Below are 15,045 nucleotides of genomic sequence, written 5' to 3'. Positions count from 1 at the left end.
GGTGGCTTGATCATGTCCCCATCTCCATTTCCAGTGGGTCCAGCCGTGAGTTCCACGTGTCACCCTCAGGCATGGGGTTCCGGCTGCCTCGAGTCACGTGTTGGGAATCTCGCGGGCCCTCGTGTGTCTGGGTACTTTTTAGTGAGAGGTTTGGAGCCTCCTGTTTGGAGGTGAAATTGGTGTGTGGTGCATGATCCTGACGCCTCGAGGTGGAGCCCTCCAGAGCCTCGAAGGTCTCCCGCCTTGAGCCTGACACCAGAGGCACCCACAGCCTGCCTGGCGTCTCAGGCTCGAGCTGCCCCAGCTCCGTGGCGGCCCGTCCATTCAGACCCTCCCTGCGCCTTCCATCACATCTCCTGATGTTGGGGTCACGTTGCTGGGGTCACCCCTGTTTGGGCACCACTGCCGACTCCCCGCCTTCATCCCCGGAGACCTTCCTGCATCTGGCCCAGCCTCCAGCCTCCTGGGCCCAGGCGCCTTCTTTCTCCTAAGCGTCTCCTGTCTGTGCTTCGCTGTCCACCTGAGTCCCCCTGTTCTGACCCAGGCCAGGGGTGCCGCCTCTGAGGTGGGGGTGACAGAGCTCAGCAGAGCCCTGTGGGGTCTGCTGGATGTGGTGGGTTCCAGCAGGGCTGAGACCCTCAGGGCTCTGCAGGGAGCGAGTTGCTCCTGAAACAGGCCCATGTGGGGCCTTCCTCTCCAGTGCCCACACTCACCCTCCTTGTCAGAGGGCACTAGAGCAGGATCGGCTGACTGGGTGCCTGGAGTGTCCTGGAATGTCCTGGGCCCACGCCCTCCACATGCCCACACCCCACCTGCCTGCCAACTCTGAGCTCTCAGAGCAGAATGCAGACAGTGAGAAGGCCCTAGGATGCTGCGAGGGCCCAGTGAGGGCACCGACTGCCCGAGGATGAGCCTCTGCCGAATGTGGCTGTTGGAAGTGGACGCAGCTCTCACTGGGCCACAGCAGCCTCCCTGCACGGGCTGTGCCCAGATGTGGACCCAGCTCTTCCTGGGCCATGGTGGACTGTTTCTTCCTGTGGGGTGGGCTGTGGGGGATGGTCAGGGTGAATAAGGGGTGATGACCTTCTGGAGGCCTCAGAGGTCTCTGTTGAGCCATTTCCCAGCCTCGTTGTTGCAACTAGTGAAGTTAGAACCAGGCCCGGTACAATGTGTGTGTGAATATGGAGGTTTCTGTGCAGTTTAGAAGCCCGTGCCTCCTCCCCTCAGCCTTGTTCCTGCGTTCAGAAGCCCTGGGCTCCGTCTCCCTCATCTTGGTTTCTCCCAGCCTGGCCCTTGTGCAGCCTGCCCTGGGTGCACGGTGCTGGCAGGGTCTGGGTGCTGCTGACCCTCAGGGGCCCCTGGGAGACTAGGGAGGCCAGAGACCCCTGCAGACTTTCCCACCGGGGTTTCCATGAAGTCACTGACCTTTCAGGCTCATGGGGGGTTTCTGTGCTCTTGGGGACTTTCCTGAGAGGTCCCCAGGGTGTTGAGGTTTCCTTTGATTCTTACTGAGTTTCAGTGATGTCCCCTTGACACATGGTGGAGACGGTCAGCTGAGCCGCAGCAGCAAAGCCATTATCACCCACAGCAGGTCTCGGCACTCCATGCGTGCTCCTGGCCCCGGTCCCAGGCAGTGAGGACTATTTTCTCCACACTGCGTGTCTGAGGGGCTGGGACTCGGCTGCCGGGCTTTGGAGCTGGGGCTTGAGCCTGGGTCTGTGCCAGCCCTGCCGTCCTCCGCCTCCCCTGACACAGCCACCCGTTCACCTGGGCACACAGAAGTGCTGGGTGAACTGCGTGAGCTCGCTCCCAGGTGCTGCTGAGCCCACGGCAGGAAGGGGGCAACCCAGCCCTGGACACAGGGGAAGCTGCGGCACACGGGCCCAGGGACTTGGGGTGCCGGCTGAACACCAAGGCTGCAGGCGGATGTCCTGCATGAGACGAAAGCTGAGCGGGTTGGGCGGTCAGCTCGAGGTTTCAGCCCTGACATAGGCCTCTGGCCTCAGGCCACCGTGAAAGGAGAATTGGCCCTAGGGGCAGACGCTCCTGGCAGCCTCAGGGGCAAGTATGGGCTCCATTCTCCCAGAATTGTGCAGAATCCCACAGCCAGGACCAACCCCAGATTCCTGAGCACATAGTGGCACTCGCTGGCAGCCTGGGAGGAACGTGCTGCCTGGGGATTCACCCGCGTGGCCTCAGGTCGCCAGGCAGGGGAGCCCTTCTCAGACCGCCTGTCCTGTTCTAAAACTTGAGTACTTCTGATGCCTGAGTTTTCCAGTTAAAAAAAAAAACAAAACTCTTTCTATAGAAATTTAAATAGAATTTAAAATAGAAACAGAATCCACAGAGTCCATGGTGCCTTGCTTCAGCCCGCAAAGGTACGACTCCGGCCAGTGAGAAGGTGGAGTGGCTGCTGGGTACGGTCACAATTCCATTGGGAACAGGGAAGTTCCTGAGCCTCCGCAGCCTGTGGCTCTGGCTGGGCCTCGCTGGGGCTCCTCCTGATTCCTTGGGAGCCCATCAGGTGGCAGCCGCTGAGAGAGAGAGGCAGATCCCGGGCAGATCCTGCTGCAGCTGTGACCAAATCCGCCTGTCCTTCGAGCTAAGCCCCAGGGGCAGGTGAGGGCGGCAGGTGGGGCCCCGAGGCAGATTCGTGTGCTTGGTGAGGGCAGACCCTAACCCCATCAGGTGGATGAGCATGGCTGGTGATGAGGACCCCCACTTCCCACCGACGCCTTCCAGCTGGTGCGCGATGTTATAGCAGAAAGCGTCCCTCCACAGACGCCTTCCAGCTTGTGTGCGATGTTGTAACAGAAAGCGTCCCTCCGCCGGGGAGCACCCCTGGCCGATGTTCCCGCCCATCCATGCTGTGGCACTGGTGTTTACGGCTGGGACAGATGTTGAGATAGTCCAGGCATGGAGTGCCCTTGCTGACCAGGAAGGCCTAGACAGAAAAGCTCACTTTTATCCCAAGGGCAGCATGAGAAACGCAGCAGACGCTGTCCTGCGTGGGCTGCCGTGGGCAACACTGCTGTTCCTTTCTCGGCAGGTGCATTCATCCCCGGAGCGCCTGTCCAGCCTGTGGTTTTACGATATCCAAATAAACTGGTGAGTTGTGTTTTCCTGGGGTCAGCTTCCGGGGGAGTTCTCTGGGAGTGGGAACTGCGAGCTGCCTCTGTGCGCCTGTGTCTCTGTCTCTCCACACCCTTTATCTGCGCCACAGCCCACGCTCGGCCATGCTGAGTCCATCCGGCCTCAGCGCTGGAGAGGGCAGGACAGGCCCGAGCGCTGGAGAGGGCAGGACAGGCCCGAGCGCTGGAGAGGGCAGGACAGGCCCGAGCGCTGGAGAGGGCAGGACAGGCCCGAGCGCTGGAGAGGGCAGGACAGGCCCGAGCGCTGGAGAGGGCAGGACAGGCCCGAGCGCTGGAGAGGGCAGGACAGGCCCGAGTGCTGGAGAGGGCAGGACAGGCCCGGGCCCTGGGCTCGGCGGGTTCCTGAGTGCAGCCTGTTCTACGCATGTGTCCCTGATCAAGCCCATGATTCCACAGTGGTCCCCGGTATTCCAGAGCCTGCTTCCATAGGTCCTGAAGCAGCTGCCCTTTCCTCTGTGTGCCAAACCTGACATTTTGGAGAGGGAACCCCCCTGACCCCACGTCACTGGCCAGGGCCCCCGGCAGCTTTCAGTACCCAGTTCATGCTCCAGGAAGTTTAAAAATTAAGAACATTTAAGTTCTGGAAGGCGGAGGCAGCTGGAGAGAAAGGAGGTGACTTTGTCATTTCTGTGTTTCATCATTTACTGCCTAGGTTTTGTTTGGTTTAAGAAAACAAAATTAAGAAGGCGTTTGGGGTCCAGAGCTCCTGGGGTGAAGGTAGTGGACCCCACCTTTGGGGAGAAAGTCTGGACGAGGCCTCAGAGCAGTTCCCCATGGGGCCTTGCTGCATCTGGAGGAGGCTCAGCCTGCCCTGGCTCACCCCATCCCACCCCAGCCTGCCCTGGCTCTGCCCTGGCCCTACCCCACCCCTGACCCAGGCCCTGCTCCATCCCTGCCCCTGGCCGCAGCCCCACCCCCTGGCCCCGCCCCTGCCCACATCCTGCCTCAGTTTCCACACCTGTAAGGTGGCTGCTGCGCCTTCCTCCTGGTGCTCTTGGACGCTCAGAATACTTCCGGTTCCATCGGCCCTCCCCACTTAGACGGCCTTGCCTCACAGGCCTGCCGCCGGGCTCAGGGCATTCATTTGGTGCCAGCTGTGTTCCGCCTTCCACTGCAATGACTCCTGCACGTCCTTGCCCCTTCATGGACTCCTGGAGCATAAAGACGGCCCATTCGGACTCAAGGTCCCCACAGCCCACTGGTGCTGGGCTCACTGCAGGCTCCTGGTGGAGCGCCCACCTGGGAGAGCGCCGAGGAGGGCCTGCCCATCACAGGGAGCTTCCCGTCTATAGCAGTGCCTTTTTGTGACGGCAAAGGAAAGCACTGAAAGAAAAACCTCGTGGGTCAGGACACAGTGGGGCAGAAATACAGGTGACCTCTGGGTGCCAGGTTCTGGGCCGTCCGCCTCAGGGCCTGTCCCGTCCAATGCCTGCGGGCTTCACTCTGCCCAGAGGGCTGATGGTCAGGTAATAAAATGGAGTCAGGGCCGGTAGTCACACGACTGACAGGCCTCGTGCCTCTTACTGAGGCGTGCGTTTGTCAGCCAGGCTCCTGGCCAAGGGCCCCTTCCTGCCTCCACTGCAGAAACCATGCCCCAGTGCAACTCCTGTGAGCAAAAAATCAACCCAAGAACAACAGACACCGATCTGTGCAGTCATCTCGATTTTCCACTTTTAAGATTGTTTCTTCAGTGTGTTTAAAGCAACGCACTGTTACTGGACGCACCAAGAAGCACTCAGCGTAGCCGTCAGGGGAGCAGAGGGTCCACCCCAGGGTGATGGTGTCCGGGCTTCTGCCGTCAGGGCCCCTGCTGTGTAGTCCCTGCCTGGCGGCGCTGAGGCTGAAGATGGGACTTCCAGAGCACCTGGGGTGGGGGGGCCCTGTACATGCACAGTGGCTGGGGGAACACCCAGCGCACTTGGAGACAGCGGTGGGCGGGAGAGGGCCAGGGTCCCGGGTGCACACTGGAATCGGTGTCCCCAGGCCTGTGAGGAAAGAGGAGAGCATGGCGGGAGGGAGGACCCTTTTCCTAGGTCCTAGGGGCTCTGGGAACCTGTAAGAGGGGGCTCTGAGTCCTCAGGGACTCTGGGGATCTTTGGGGAACTCTGGGCACCTGTAAGGAGGTGGTTCTCTGGGTCCTTAGAGGCTCTGGGGACCTCAGGCTGGGGGACTTGTCCGAGTCCTGGATCCTCAGGGGCTCTGGGAAGCTGGAGCTCTAGCACCCTCCTCCCTTCCCCTTGGCTGCAGCGCCTCTGTGGGGTGGGAGGTGCAGGGAGAGGCCAGCACACGCAGGTGCTGGGTGCAGGCCCTGTGCTGACTGACCCTGCCTCTTCCTCCCCAGGACACCATCACATGGACGTGGCAAGGACCTGGAGCGTAAGTTGAATGCCATGTCGTCCTCTTTGTCCTGTTGTTCCCTGAACACGTAGGGGCTGCTTGGGGTCTGCCGTGCACGCTAGTTACTTTTGCAGTTGTGAAAGCAGGTGTGGGACAGCCGTTAGGTTCAGCCCATTGTGAAAACTAAATGTACAGACGTGGCCCAGGCCTGACACTCCTGGATTCTGGGGTCTTAAGTTGCACGTCTTCAGTACCAGCAGGAGGGGACTGTGAGTCTTGCATTCCACTCTCGAGTTGGCCAGCTCAGTAATTACCATCGTCCACCTGCTGGCCCCTGGTAAGGAAAGTGGAGATTTAGGGGTGTCTGGGGGGACCCCGTCTGCACAGGCGCAGGGACTGAGTAGTGCTGGGTGGGAGGCCAGCCCCTACTGTGGGTCAGTGTCCCTGTCCCCCCGGCACAGACACCGAAGGTCAGTTATGCAACGATGAACAACCCTGCGGAAACGGGAACGAGCCCCAGAGGCGAAGCCCAGGGCCACAGGCTCATCAGGGCCTCCTGGGTGCTGATGTCTGAGCTGACGTCGGGAGGGCAGAGGGAGCGGGGAAGTCCAAGAGAGAGCAGTTCCATCCCAGGCGTTTGGGAGGACGTGGGTCCGCTGGTGCGTTCAGGTGAAGGTGTTGAGGTCAGTGTTTCCCAGGCTGGCGTGTGGAGGCTCCCAGCTGGGAGCAGAGCTGGGAGGGGGCTCTAGAGGGTATAGGGGTTCTGGGGTCCCTGGGGCCTAAGGCTGGGGCTGGCATGACAGGGCAGAAACAGGGTTGGGGCAGTGGGCTGTCTGTCAGGGGCATGAGTGTGGCCCTGGGAGCAGCTCCGAATGTCTCCCATGTGAACTCCTGCGGCAAAGGCATGGCGATCCGGGTTCTGAGGTTGGGAACTCTGGATCCAGGCTGGAGGGGTGGCATGACTTAGGGCCTGTGCTGCCTGGGGACAGCGAGGAGGGACAGGTGTGGAGGGACAGGTGTGGGCTGAACGAGGTCTCCTGAGCTGGAGAACAAGCAGGAGATGGTGTCTTGCTAGACGAACCAAAGACATGAGCAGGTGTTGAATCGGAAAAGCAACATTTCCACCCACGGCTGTGTCACACTGGGGCTCGGGCTGGGTGGGCACAGCACCCCCTCCGCGGGAGCGTTGACTGCCCGGTAGCGCCCTCTGGAGGGCGCGTCTGGAGGTTTCGCTCCAGAATTGGGAGTCATTTACTTGTTAACCTGTGTTGTAAATCTCCTCAACATTGTGCAATCTGTTTTTAAGGCTGGAAATCCTGTGGCTCACGCTGTGTCAGTTTCACAACCAAGTGGAAATCGAGGTTCGTATGGATACAGAGTTACACAGTGCTCTTCACAGTGGTTGATGCAGACACAAGGTTACACCAGGATGCCCAGATAAGCCTTGTACAATGTGACATATCATCTGTCTTGCTTTCCCATCTTTCCATTTCTCAGGGCTCCTTAGAGGAGCCTCTGGTTACTTTACTTCAATGACTTTATGTCTCTTGTATGAGTCTGAACCACTTGGATAAGATTTGGGTTTTTGTTTTTTGTTTTTCTGAGACAGAGTCTTGTCTTGCTCTGTTGCGCAGGCTGGAGTGTAGCGACGGGCTCACTGCAGCCTCGACCTCCTGGGCCCAAGCGATCTCCCTACCTCAGCCTCCCACGTAATTGGACCACAGGCACACGCCACCATGCCTAGCTAATTTTTGTAGAGATGGGTCTCACTTTGTTGCCTAGGCTGGTCTCAAACTCCTGGGCTCAAGCAGTCCTTCTGCCTCAGCCTCCTAAAGTGCTGGGATCACAGGCCTGAACTACCACAGCCAGCTGGAAAGGATTTTTTAAACCTACCATTCGTTATTATGGGTATTGTAGCTTAAGGGCATATGAAGCTGGCCCACATGCAAATAATTATTTGTTTGGCTCTTAGTTTTACTTTACATATTTAATACCGCTGAGTTTGTCATAGCACCATGCTCTGTTTAATACATAGTCAAAGATGCCCCTTCTCAGCCTGACCCAGGTCTCCAGAGTCAAGACCTTGGACTAAATAGTCACCTCTGTGTAGCCTGCACGATTTTGTCTAAGTCGATGAGGAGTAGTTCTTTTTTTGTTGTTTAAAAGGGGAATTAATATGCACTTCTTGCATCTGGAAATAAAAGATGAGTCACATGCAACTTAAATATTTAATAAAACAATTTGCTGCCTTCCAATAAGTATTGCAGAGTGCTACGAAATATACCGATAAGCCCGGCTTTCAGCCCGGCTGTTCACTTCCATAGAGGATAAGCCGCTCTCATTACAGAGGACTGGGCTGAAGGGCCTCGTTCCGGGCCTGAGGGTGGCAGTCCCCCCCCTCAGCCGGATTATGTGGCTGGATGGGCTGTGGCCGGGAGGGTGCAGGCCAGGCCTCGCGCAGAGAACACGGGGACTGAGCTTGAGCTCCCGAGGGCTCCCTGGTGTTGAATGGCTGTGTTACAGGCCTGGTTTCCAATTTTAAGAGTTGAAAAGAAAGTGAATGGCTTTGCAAAACTGCTCTGTCCTTACGTTGTTCATACAAGATGCAAATGTTGATGAGGAACCATGGCAGTTTACGGAAGTTTTAGAAATAAGAGCAAGAATTGGGGTTTCAGGATGTTCCTATATTCTGAAATATTCCGTATTAGAGAAAAGGACATCCAGGGTGGTCTTCTGCCCTTTCCTGCACGGCGTGCAATGTGGGTCATATTCATTTAAAATGCTGTATAAGTGTCACTCAGGCAAGGACAAGTTCATTGGACAATTTCTTTTAATTTCAAAATGCAAGAGGTGGCAAAACGCTGCCAATAATCTGTTCCAAATGTAGGAATAACGTGCTGCATTATCCCCATTACAAAACTGATTCCGTGAGAAATGGGCATAAGTCCCTCTGTGAGATCAGGGAGCCGAATGTTCTGATGTAGGCAGCAGGCGCTCCTAGGAGCACTGACGGGGGTGAGTGTAGATCAGGGAGCCGGATGTTCTGATGTAGGCAGCAGGCGCTCCTAGGAGCACTGACGGGAGTGAGTGTAGATCAGGGAGCCGGATGTTCTGATGTAGGCAGCAGGTGCTCCCAGGGAGCATCGGCGAGGGTGAGTGTTCAAGTACACACGTGTGCAGTTCATGCATCATGGGGTGTGTCCTTGCACACGTGTGCACATGACAACTTTGAAGACGGTTCTAACGGGCGTTGCTTTGACAGATCTTAATTTTGTCAGCCTCCCAATTGTCGTTATGGTGGTGGTGCTGAGGTCAGCGTCTTGTGATACTAACGCAGCTTCTCTGTGCGCCCAGTTCCTTCCTGTGTACAGCCCTAACGAGGAGGAGAAGAGGAACCCCGCGCTGTATGCCAGCAACGTGCGGCGAGTCATGGCCGAGTAAGTGAGCGGCTCCTTCCCCCATCGCCGAGTCAGGAGCATCTCCCAGAGTTCTGCTCTCTGTATATTGAAAATAGGCAACAGTGTTAGGAAAAGGCATTCGTGCAAAAGTGCAGGAACCAGCTCCGTGCATGTTGGTGAAGTGTGCTTGGCCTTGTGCTGTGTCCCTTGTTTCCCTCTGATGGCATTTCACCCTCTCTGATGTTTGGGAGATGCATGACTGGTTCTTCCAGACCTGCCTGCAGCCGTTGGTCACCCCAGGTCCTATGTTCCCTGTGCCCTAAATGATCCAACGGGGCGCTGGCCTGGGCCAACTTCACATCTGTGCGGCGGCCTCCACACCTGCCCTTCCTCTTCTGCCTGTGTGATACTTACCAGTGCCCTTACTCTGTCTGGCAGGGTGGAGTGGTTGCACGTTTAATCTTGTAAGGTGACTTGTGCTACTTACACAATTCTCGTGCATGCAGTTAGGAAGAGAGGGAATGTCCTCGCTTCCCACGGTCCCAGGTCCCCCACTTGCATGGACAGCACGGCTCACCGCCCTCCCCCTCTCCCTCCCTCAGTGTCGTCAGCTCACACACCCTCCCCCTCTCCCTCCCTCAGTGTCGTCAGCTCACACACCCTCCCCATCTCCCTCCCTCAGCACCTTCCATCCCTGGGGTCCCACTCCCCCCACACTTGTCCTTGCAACCAGGTCCTCCCACCTGGATTTACCCCCACCTGGATGCCTCCCTAGTGCTTCCTCCTGCAAAGCTCTGTCCAGTGGAGCTAGAGCCTCCCCTCCACTGGGCGGCTGCCAGACCTGAGCTGCAGGAGCCACCTGGAAGCCACGTCAGCCTCGTCCGCCGGCCCCACCCCCAGGCTCCTACTGCAGCAGGTCGGGGCATGGCTGGGAACTCGTCTCTCCAGAGAGCCCAGAGGGGAACACAGCCATGGCCCGGCCCGTCAGAGTGTGCCTGGCTCTGACCTCTGAGCCACTTTGTTCACACTTTGCTGACACCCCGAAGATTCAGCTGGGCGGCCCATTCCCTCACGTTCCCATCTTCTCCCTCCCAGAGCATGTGTCCGAGGGTAGAAATGGGCCCGGCAGTCTCTGTCCCGCAAAGCTCCGCTCAACCCCCACCACAGGCAGCTCTGAACAATACAAAAAGCTGAGTAGGCGCCGAGCCAGGGGAATGCATTCCCACCTCCAAGCCCAGCACCTCTGTGCTCCGGACTGCTGCCAATACTGGCTACTTTTGGGGACTTGGGAGGAAGAGAACAGATTTTACAGAGCTCAAGGAGAGACCGCCTGTGGGCCTCACTGATTATTTTAGAACCCTCCATTTCAAACGAACTCCGAGGAACTTGTACCTTTTTTAGGGTACGAGAGTGCTGCCGTTTCCATTGTAGTAATTCAGAATTCTCTTAAAACCCCACTCCAAATTACCGGGAGCCATGTTTCATCACATCAGGGCCATTGGAGGGTCTGCCGCCGTCAGCAAAACCCCCCACCAAGGAACATGGGAGGGAGAAGCAGCCTCGGACTCCTAGGCCTGGGTGGGGCCGTGCAGCCCCACTCGGGGAGTGGAGATGGGAGGGAGAAGCAGCTTCGGACTCCTGGACCTGGGCGGGGCCTGTGCAGCCCCACTCGGGGAGTGGAGATGGGAGGGAGAAGCAGCTCCGGACTCCTGGGCCTGGGCATGGCCGTGCAGCCCCTCTCGGGGAGTGGAGTTGATCATGAGCAGAGGGGCCCTGGTGGTTCCTCCTCCCGGCTGGTTTCCCACTCCCGTAGTGGGTCCTAGGAGGCAGTGTTGGAAGCACGTTCTCCTCCCTTGCCCGCTGCGAGGACGGTGGCACCCCAGGGTGGCAGAGTGCACACATCCTTCCCCGACCTTGGTTTTCATCTGGGATGGGGCTGGCCTCTGAGTCACTGGGGGTTCTGAGTTGAATGACACATGCGCAGTGCTGGCCTGGAGAGAGGTGCCACCCAGGACGGGCCATCAGGAGAGGCCGGGGATGGCCCCAGGTGTGGCTGGTGGAGGTGGGTGGTTCTCCCAGCCGGGGCTCCTGGTCCCTGGCTCACCTGGAGTCACACGTGGCGGGGCCGGGACTGCTGTGATCTTCACAGGCAGCCCCTCAGTTGGGCCTTGTCCTTTCCTGTGGATAGCCTGAGACTCTCCTGTTCCCAAACAATGATGCCTAAGTTTGCCAAGGGGAACTTCAGCGGCTCTCAAATAGGACTGGAGAGGCACTGATTTCTCATCACCTAAGCACACAGGGCACGGTCGGGGCAGCTCTGGGAGTGAGGGCACAGCCCGCCTCACTTTGCTTCATGTTACTGTGCTTCACAGACAGTTGCTTCACGTTTGTGGCAACCCTGTGTTGAGCAAGCCTGTTAGCACCATTTTCCAGCACCGTGAGCTCACTTTGGCGTCTCTGGGTCACATTTTGGTAATTCTCGTACCATGAGCTCACTTCGTGTCTCCACGTCACATGTTGGTAATTCTCATGCTGTTTCAAACTTTTTCATGGTTCTCACGTGATGGTAGTCTGTGTTAGTGACCTTTGGTGTGGCTGCCGTCATTGTTTCAGAGCACCCAGATGAGAGGTGAAGCTGACCGATGAATGTGTGACTGCCCCACCAGCTGGCCCTTCCCCTGTCTCACTGCCTCTCCTCAGCCCTCCTCTCCCCTGAGCCATCGGTGGTTATTCCGGTGGGGCGGTGGGAACTGGCCGCCACGAGGCTGGGCTGACAGGGGGCTGCCCTGCTTGTAGGGCCTTGGGTGTCTCCGTGACTGACTACACGTTCGAGGACTGCCAGCTGGCCCTGGCGGAAGGACAGCTCCGTCTCCCCGCTGACACTTGCCTTTTAGAATTCGCCAGGCTCGTGCGGGGCCTTGGGTGAGTACCTGGTTCTTCCTTGAGCATTAGCTAGAACCCATGATGCCAAGGCCCGGCGGGGGCTGCCTGGGGTTGCAGGGCGGGGAACTGAGGAGATTATTATTAATGATGTTTATTCTGGCTTTTTTCAAACATCAACTGCAGCCCACATAGTGTCTTTCAATGCTTAATGCTGGCGTCAGCTGTCTGTGTGGACGGCGCCCCAGGAGGGCCACCCTGTGTCCTGCCAGACCCGCCCTGGGGAAGGGAACGGGTCTCAGGGGCACAGGCACCTGGCTTGACACTTGGACAGAACATATCTCACACCTTCCAATTAGGAGAATGCCTTTTCTTGAAAACTAACTTGCTGCTACTTCTATCAATTTTAATATTTTGACACATCTTAGAAGTAAATCTAGTGTTAGCATGCCGCCATTTTATTGAAAAAGAAAGCTTTCCTTCTTTTTTTGTCTAGGCTAAAACCAGAAAAACTCGAAAAAGATCTGGACAGATACTCAGAAAGAGCCAGGATGAAGGGAGGAGAGAGGATTGGTATCGTGGAGTTTGCGGCCTCCCTGGAGGTCCCCGTTTCTGACTTGCTGGAAGACATGTTTTCGCTGTTCGACGAGGTAGGGGCTGTCGCCTGCGGAGCGGGGTCTCCGCAAAACCTCCTGCTTTTTGAAGTATAAATTGTTCTCATTCTAATATAAATATGTTTTCACACGAATTTGAAAGCAGAGAAGGAAAACCACCCCTCACTACCCACCCCCATCATTCCGAGGTATTTCCTCCCATGCCTTTAAATACATGTACACATTTGACGTTTAAATTACCCTTTACTGACGAATGTGCCTGTGGTTTGGGGTTTTTTAGTCTGATTACAGAGTCTAACACTATCAAACGGTGACACCCAGCCTGGGGTCTCCAAGGGACCCCCTGCAGGGCCCCTGCTCACCAGAAGAGTTTCTAATAACACGTCCGTCCTCTGTGATCGGCTTAGAGGCTCCCCGCCAGCCTGTGGGTGTGGGAGGGCTTCCTCCTGGTGCAGCCGCCCACTCCCCTCCGCCCTCCGCACGTCATCCCCAGGTCCTCGTCGTAATTGATGAGGCATCCACGGTCACGCCAGGTGGCCCTGAACATGCGGGCAGCCTCGGGGTTTTAGGAAGGTACGAGGTGGCACGCAGGGGCGGGATAGGCTGCCACGGCGAGCCACAGGTCGGCCAATCCTGGTCTTTTCTGGGTGTCAATGTCCCAGCATGGACTCTTATGCTGTGGTCCTGGAGGAGCTGGTGACACGCCAGGATGTGTGCGGAGGGCTCCTTCAGCCATGACTGTCCCGTGACAGCGTGAGATGTCCCATGTGACAGCGCCATATATGCTTTGCACCGACACAGAGCAGCTGCAGTGCGGCCCTGGGTGGAACACGGGCAGGCAGGAGGCCTCTCTGGCCAGAGAGCAGGTGAGGAGCACTCAGGACAGGGGGAGGACTCTGGCCAGAGAGCAGGAGGTGAGGAGCACCCAGAGGCAAATGAAGGACTCCCTGGTTGGAGAGAGCAATAGAAGATGAGGAGCACCCAGGACAGGAGAAGGAGGCTGCCCCCCAAGTATGCAGAGTGTGAACCAAGGATCACAGTGTGTGGCTCAGGGCATTCTACCACACGCACCAGAGGGGCCCCCAGCCACGGGCCCTCTGCTGCGGGGCAGCTGCAAACAGCGTCTCGGATGCGAGTTCCGCCTGGTGTCCGTAAGGGGCCCCCAGCCACGGGCCCTCTGCTGCGGGGCAGCTGCAAACAGCGTCTCGGATGCAAGTCCTGCCTGGTGTCCGTAAGGGGCCCCCAGCCACGGGCCCTCTGCTACGGGGCAGCTGCAAACAGCATCTCGGATGCAAGTCCCGCCTGGTGTCCGTGCCACAGCAGCGGCTGCGTTTGCACTCAGGTGCTTTACCACAATGTTGGAATTGAAATGCGAAATGGTGAATACTGGTTTCACAGGCAGCATTCCGAGGTAACTTACGACACTGTGTGGTTAAGTTTTTATTTTCTGCACTTTCGAATGCACATGATCTTATGAGAGGAATATTCTCCATTTACACCCAGGACCTCAGACCCCCAGGCCGAGACCTTCCCAGAGCCAGGGACTTACAGTCATTTCCACCTGCCAGATACCCAAGCCCCAGTCCCAGTACCCCATGCCTTGCAAGGGGTGTGGCGTAGCACAAAGAAAGCTATCAGTTCCCTCAGAAGACCCTCAGGGACCTGTGTGCATCTCACCCCTAGCACCTACGGCCTGTGGTTGACACAAGCGTAGAGGGGCAACTACTGGTCAAAGTCCTCCCTCTGCCCCTGGGTGCTCCTCACCTTGCCTCCTCCTGCTCTGACCAGAGTCCTCCCTCTGCCCTTGGGTGCTCTTCACCTGCTCTCTGGCCAGAGTCCTCCCCCATCCTGGGTGCTCATTACCTCCTGCTCTCTGATCAGGGAGTCCTCCTTTGCCCCGGGTGCTCCTCACCTCACCACCTCCTGCTCTCTGACCAGAGTGTCCTCCCTCTTACCCAGGTGCTCCTCACGTCCTCCTGCTCTCTGACTAGAGTCCTCTCTCTGCTCCTGAGTGCTCCTCACCTCCTGTTCTCTGGCCAGAGTCCTCCCCCGTCCTGGGTGCTCCTCGCCTCCTGCTCTCTGGCCAAAATCCTTCCCCTGTCCTAGGTGCTCCTCACCTTCTGCTCTCTGGCCACAGTCCTCCCCCTATCCTGTGTGCTCCCTACCTTCTTTTGTTTTCTCCAACCTGGGAGTCTTCCCTCTACCCCTGGATGCTCCTGCTGCTCTCCTCCTGGAACCTCCTCCTGCTCTTTGACCAGGATGCTCCTCATCTCCTCCCGCCCTGACCTGGGAGGTTCTTTCCTATGGCCTGGGCACACCCTGAAGCCACGTGCAGACCGTTCCCATCATCATCAGAAGTGCAGACCCTGTCAGCCCCCACCTGTGCCTCTCACCACCCTGCTCTCTCACATCCGCGTGTCCCTGGAGACTCTGGGTGTGAGGAGTTACTGAGAATGGTCAGCACGGGGCTGACTGGCTTCCACAGCTGGCCTGGGGGCTGCGTGTTTAGCTCCACGTCACAGCTCCGGGTTCACCTTCTTTCTGCAGGATGGATGGGTTGCCATAAACAGACTAAATTCCTAGAGCCCAGAAGCAGCCTTGGTGCTCACGGGGTTTTCTCAAATGCAGGTCTCGGCAGGTGGCAGGCATTGCATCGCGTGTGCT

The 15,045-nt window shown here is 57.6% G+C and overlaps 1 protein-coding gene across 1 annotated transcript in view; it reads left to right on the top strand.

Annotated features, from left to right (window-relative positions):
- The window catches only part of LPCAT1 (lysophosphatidylcholine acyltransferase 1), a 60,188-nt gene that overhangs the window by 35,712 nt on the left and 9,431 nt on the right, over positions 1-15,045 (top strand). The window contains exons 6-11 of the mRNA XM_030813890.1: positions 3,050-3,108; positions 5,494-5,528; positions 6,796-6,850; positions 8,844-8,926; positions 11,684-11,809; positions 12,264-12,417. Of these exons, the coding sequence (XP_030669750.1) occupies positions 3,050-3,108; positions 5,494-5,528; positions 6,796-6,850; positions 8,844-8,926; positions 11,684-11,809; positions 12,264-12,417 (512 nt within the window). The remainder of the gene's footprint in view (positions 1-3,049; positions 3,109-5,493; positions 5,529-6,795; positions 6,851-8,843; positions 8,927-11,683; positions 11,810-12,263; positions 12,418-15,045) is intronic.

Source organism: Nomascus leucogenys, chromosome 6 (assembly GCF_006542625.1).
Source record: "Nomascus leucogenys isolate Asia chromosome 6, Asia_NLE_v1, whole genome shotgun sequence".
Classification (NCBI taxonomy): domain Eukaryota; kingdom Metazoa; phylum Chordata; class Mammalia; order Primates; family Hylobatidae; genus Nomascus; species Nomascus leucogenys.
The sequence above is the reverse complement of the archived record's forward strand: the minus strand, read 5'-3'. Positions and strand labels throughout refer to the sequence as shown.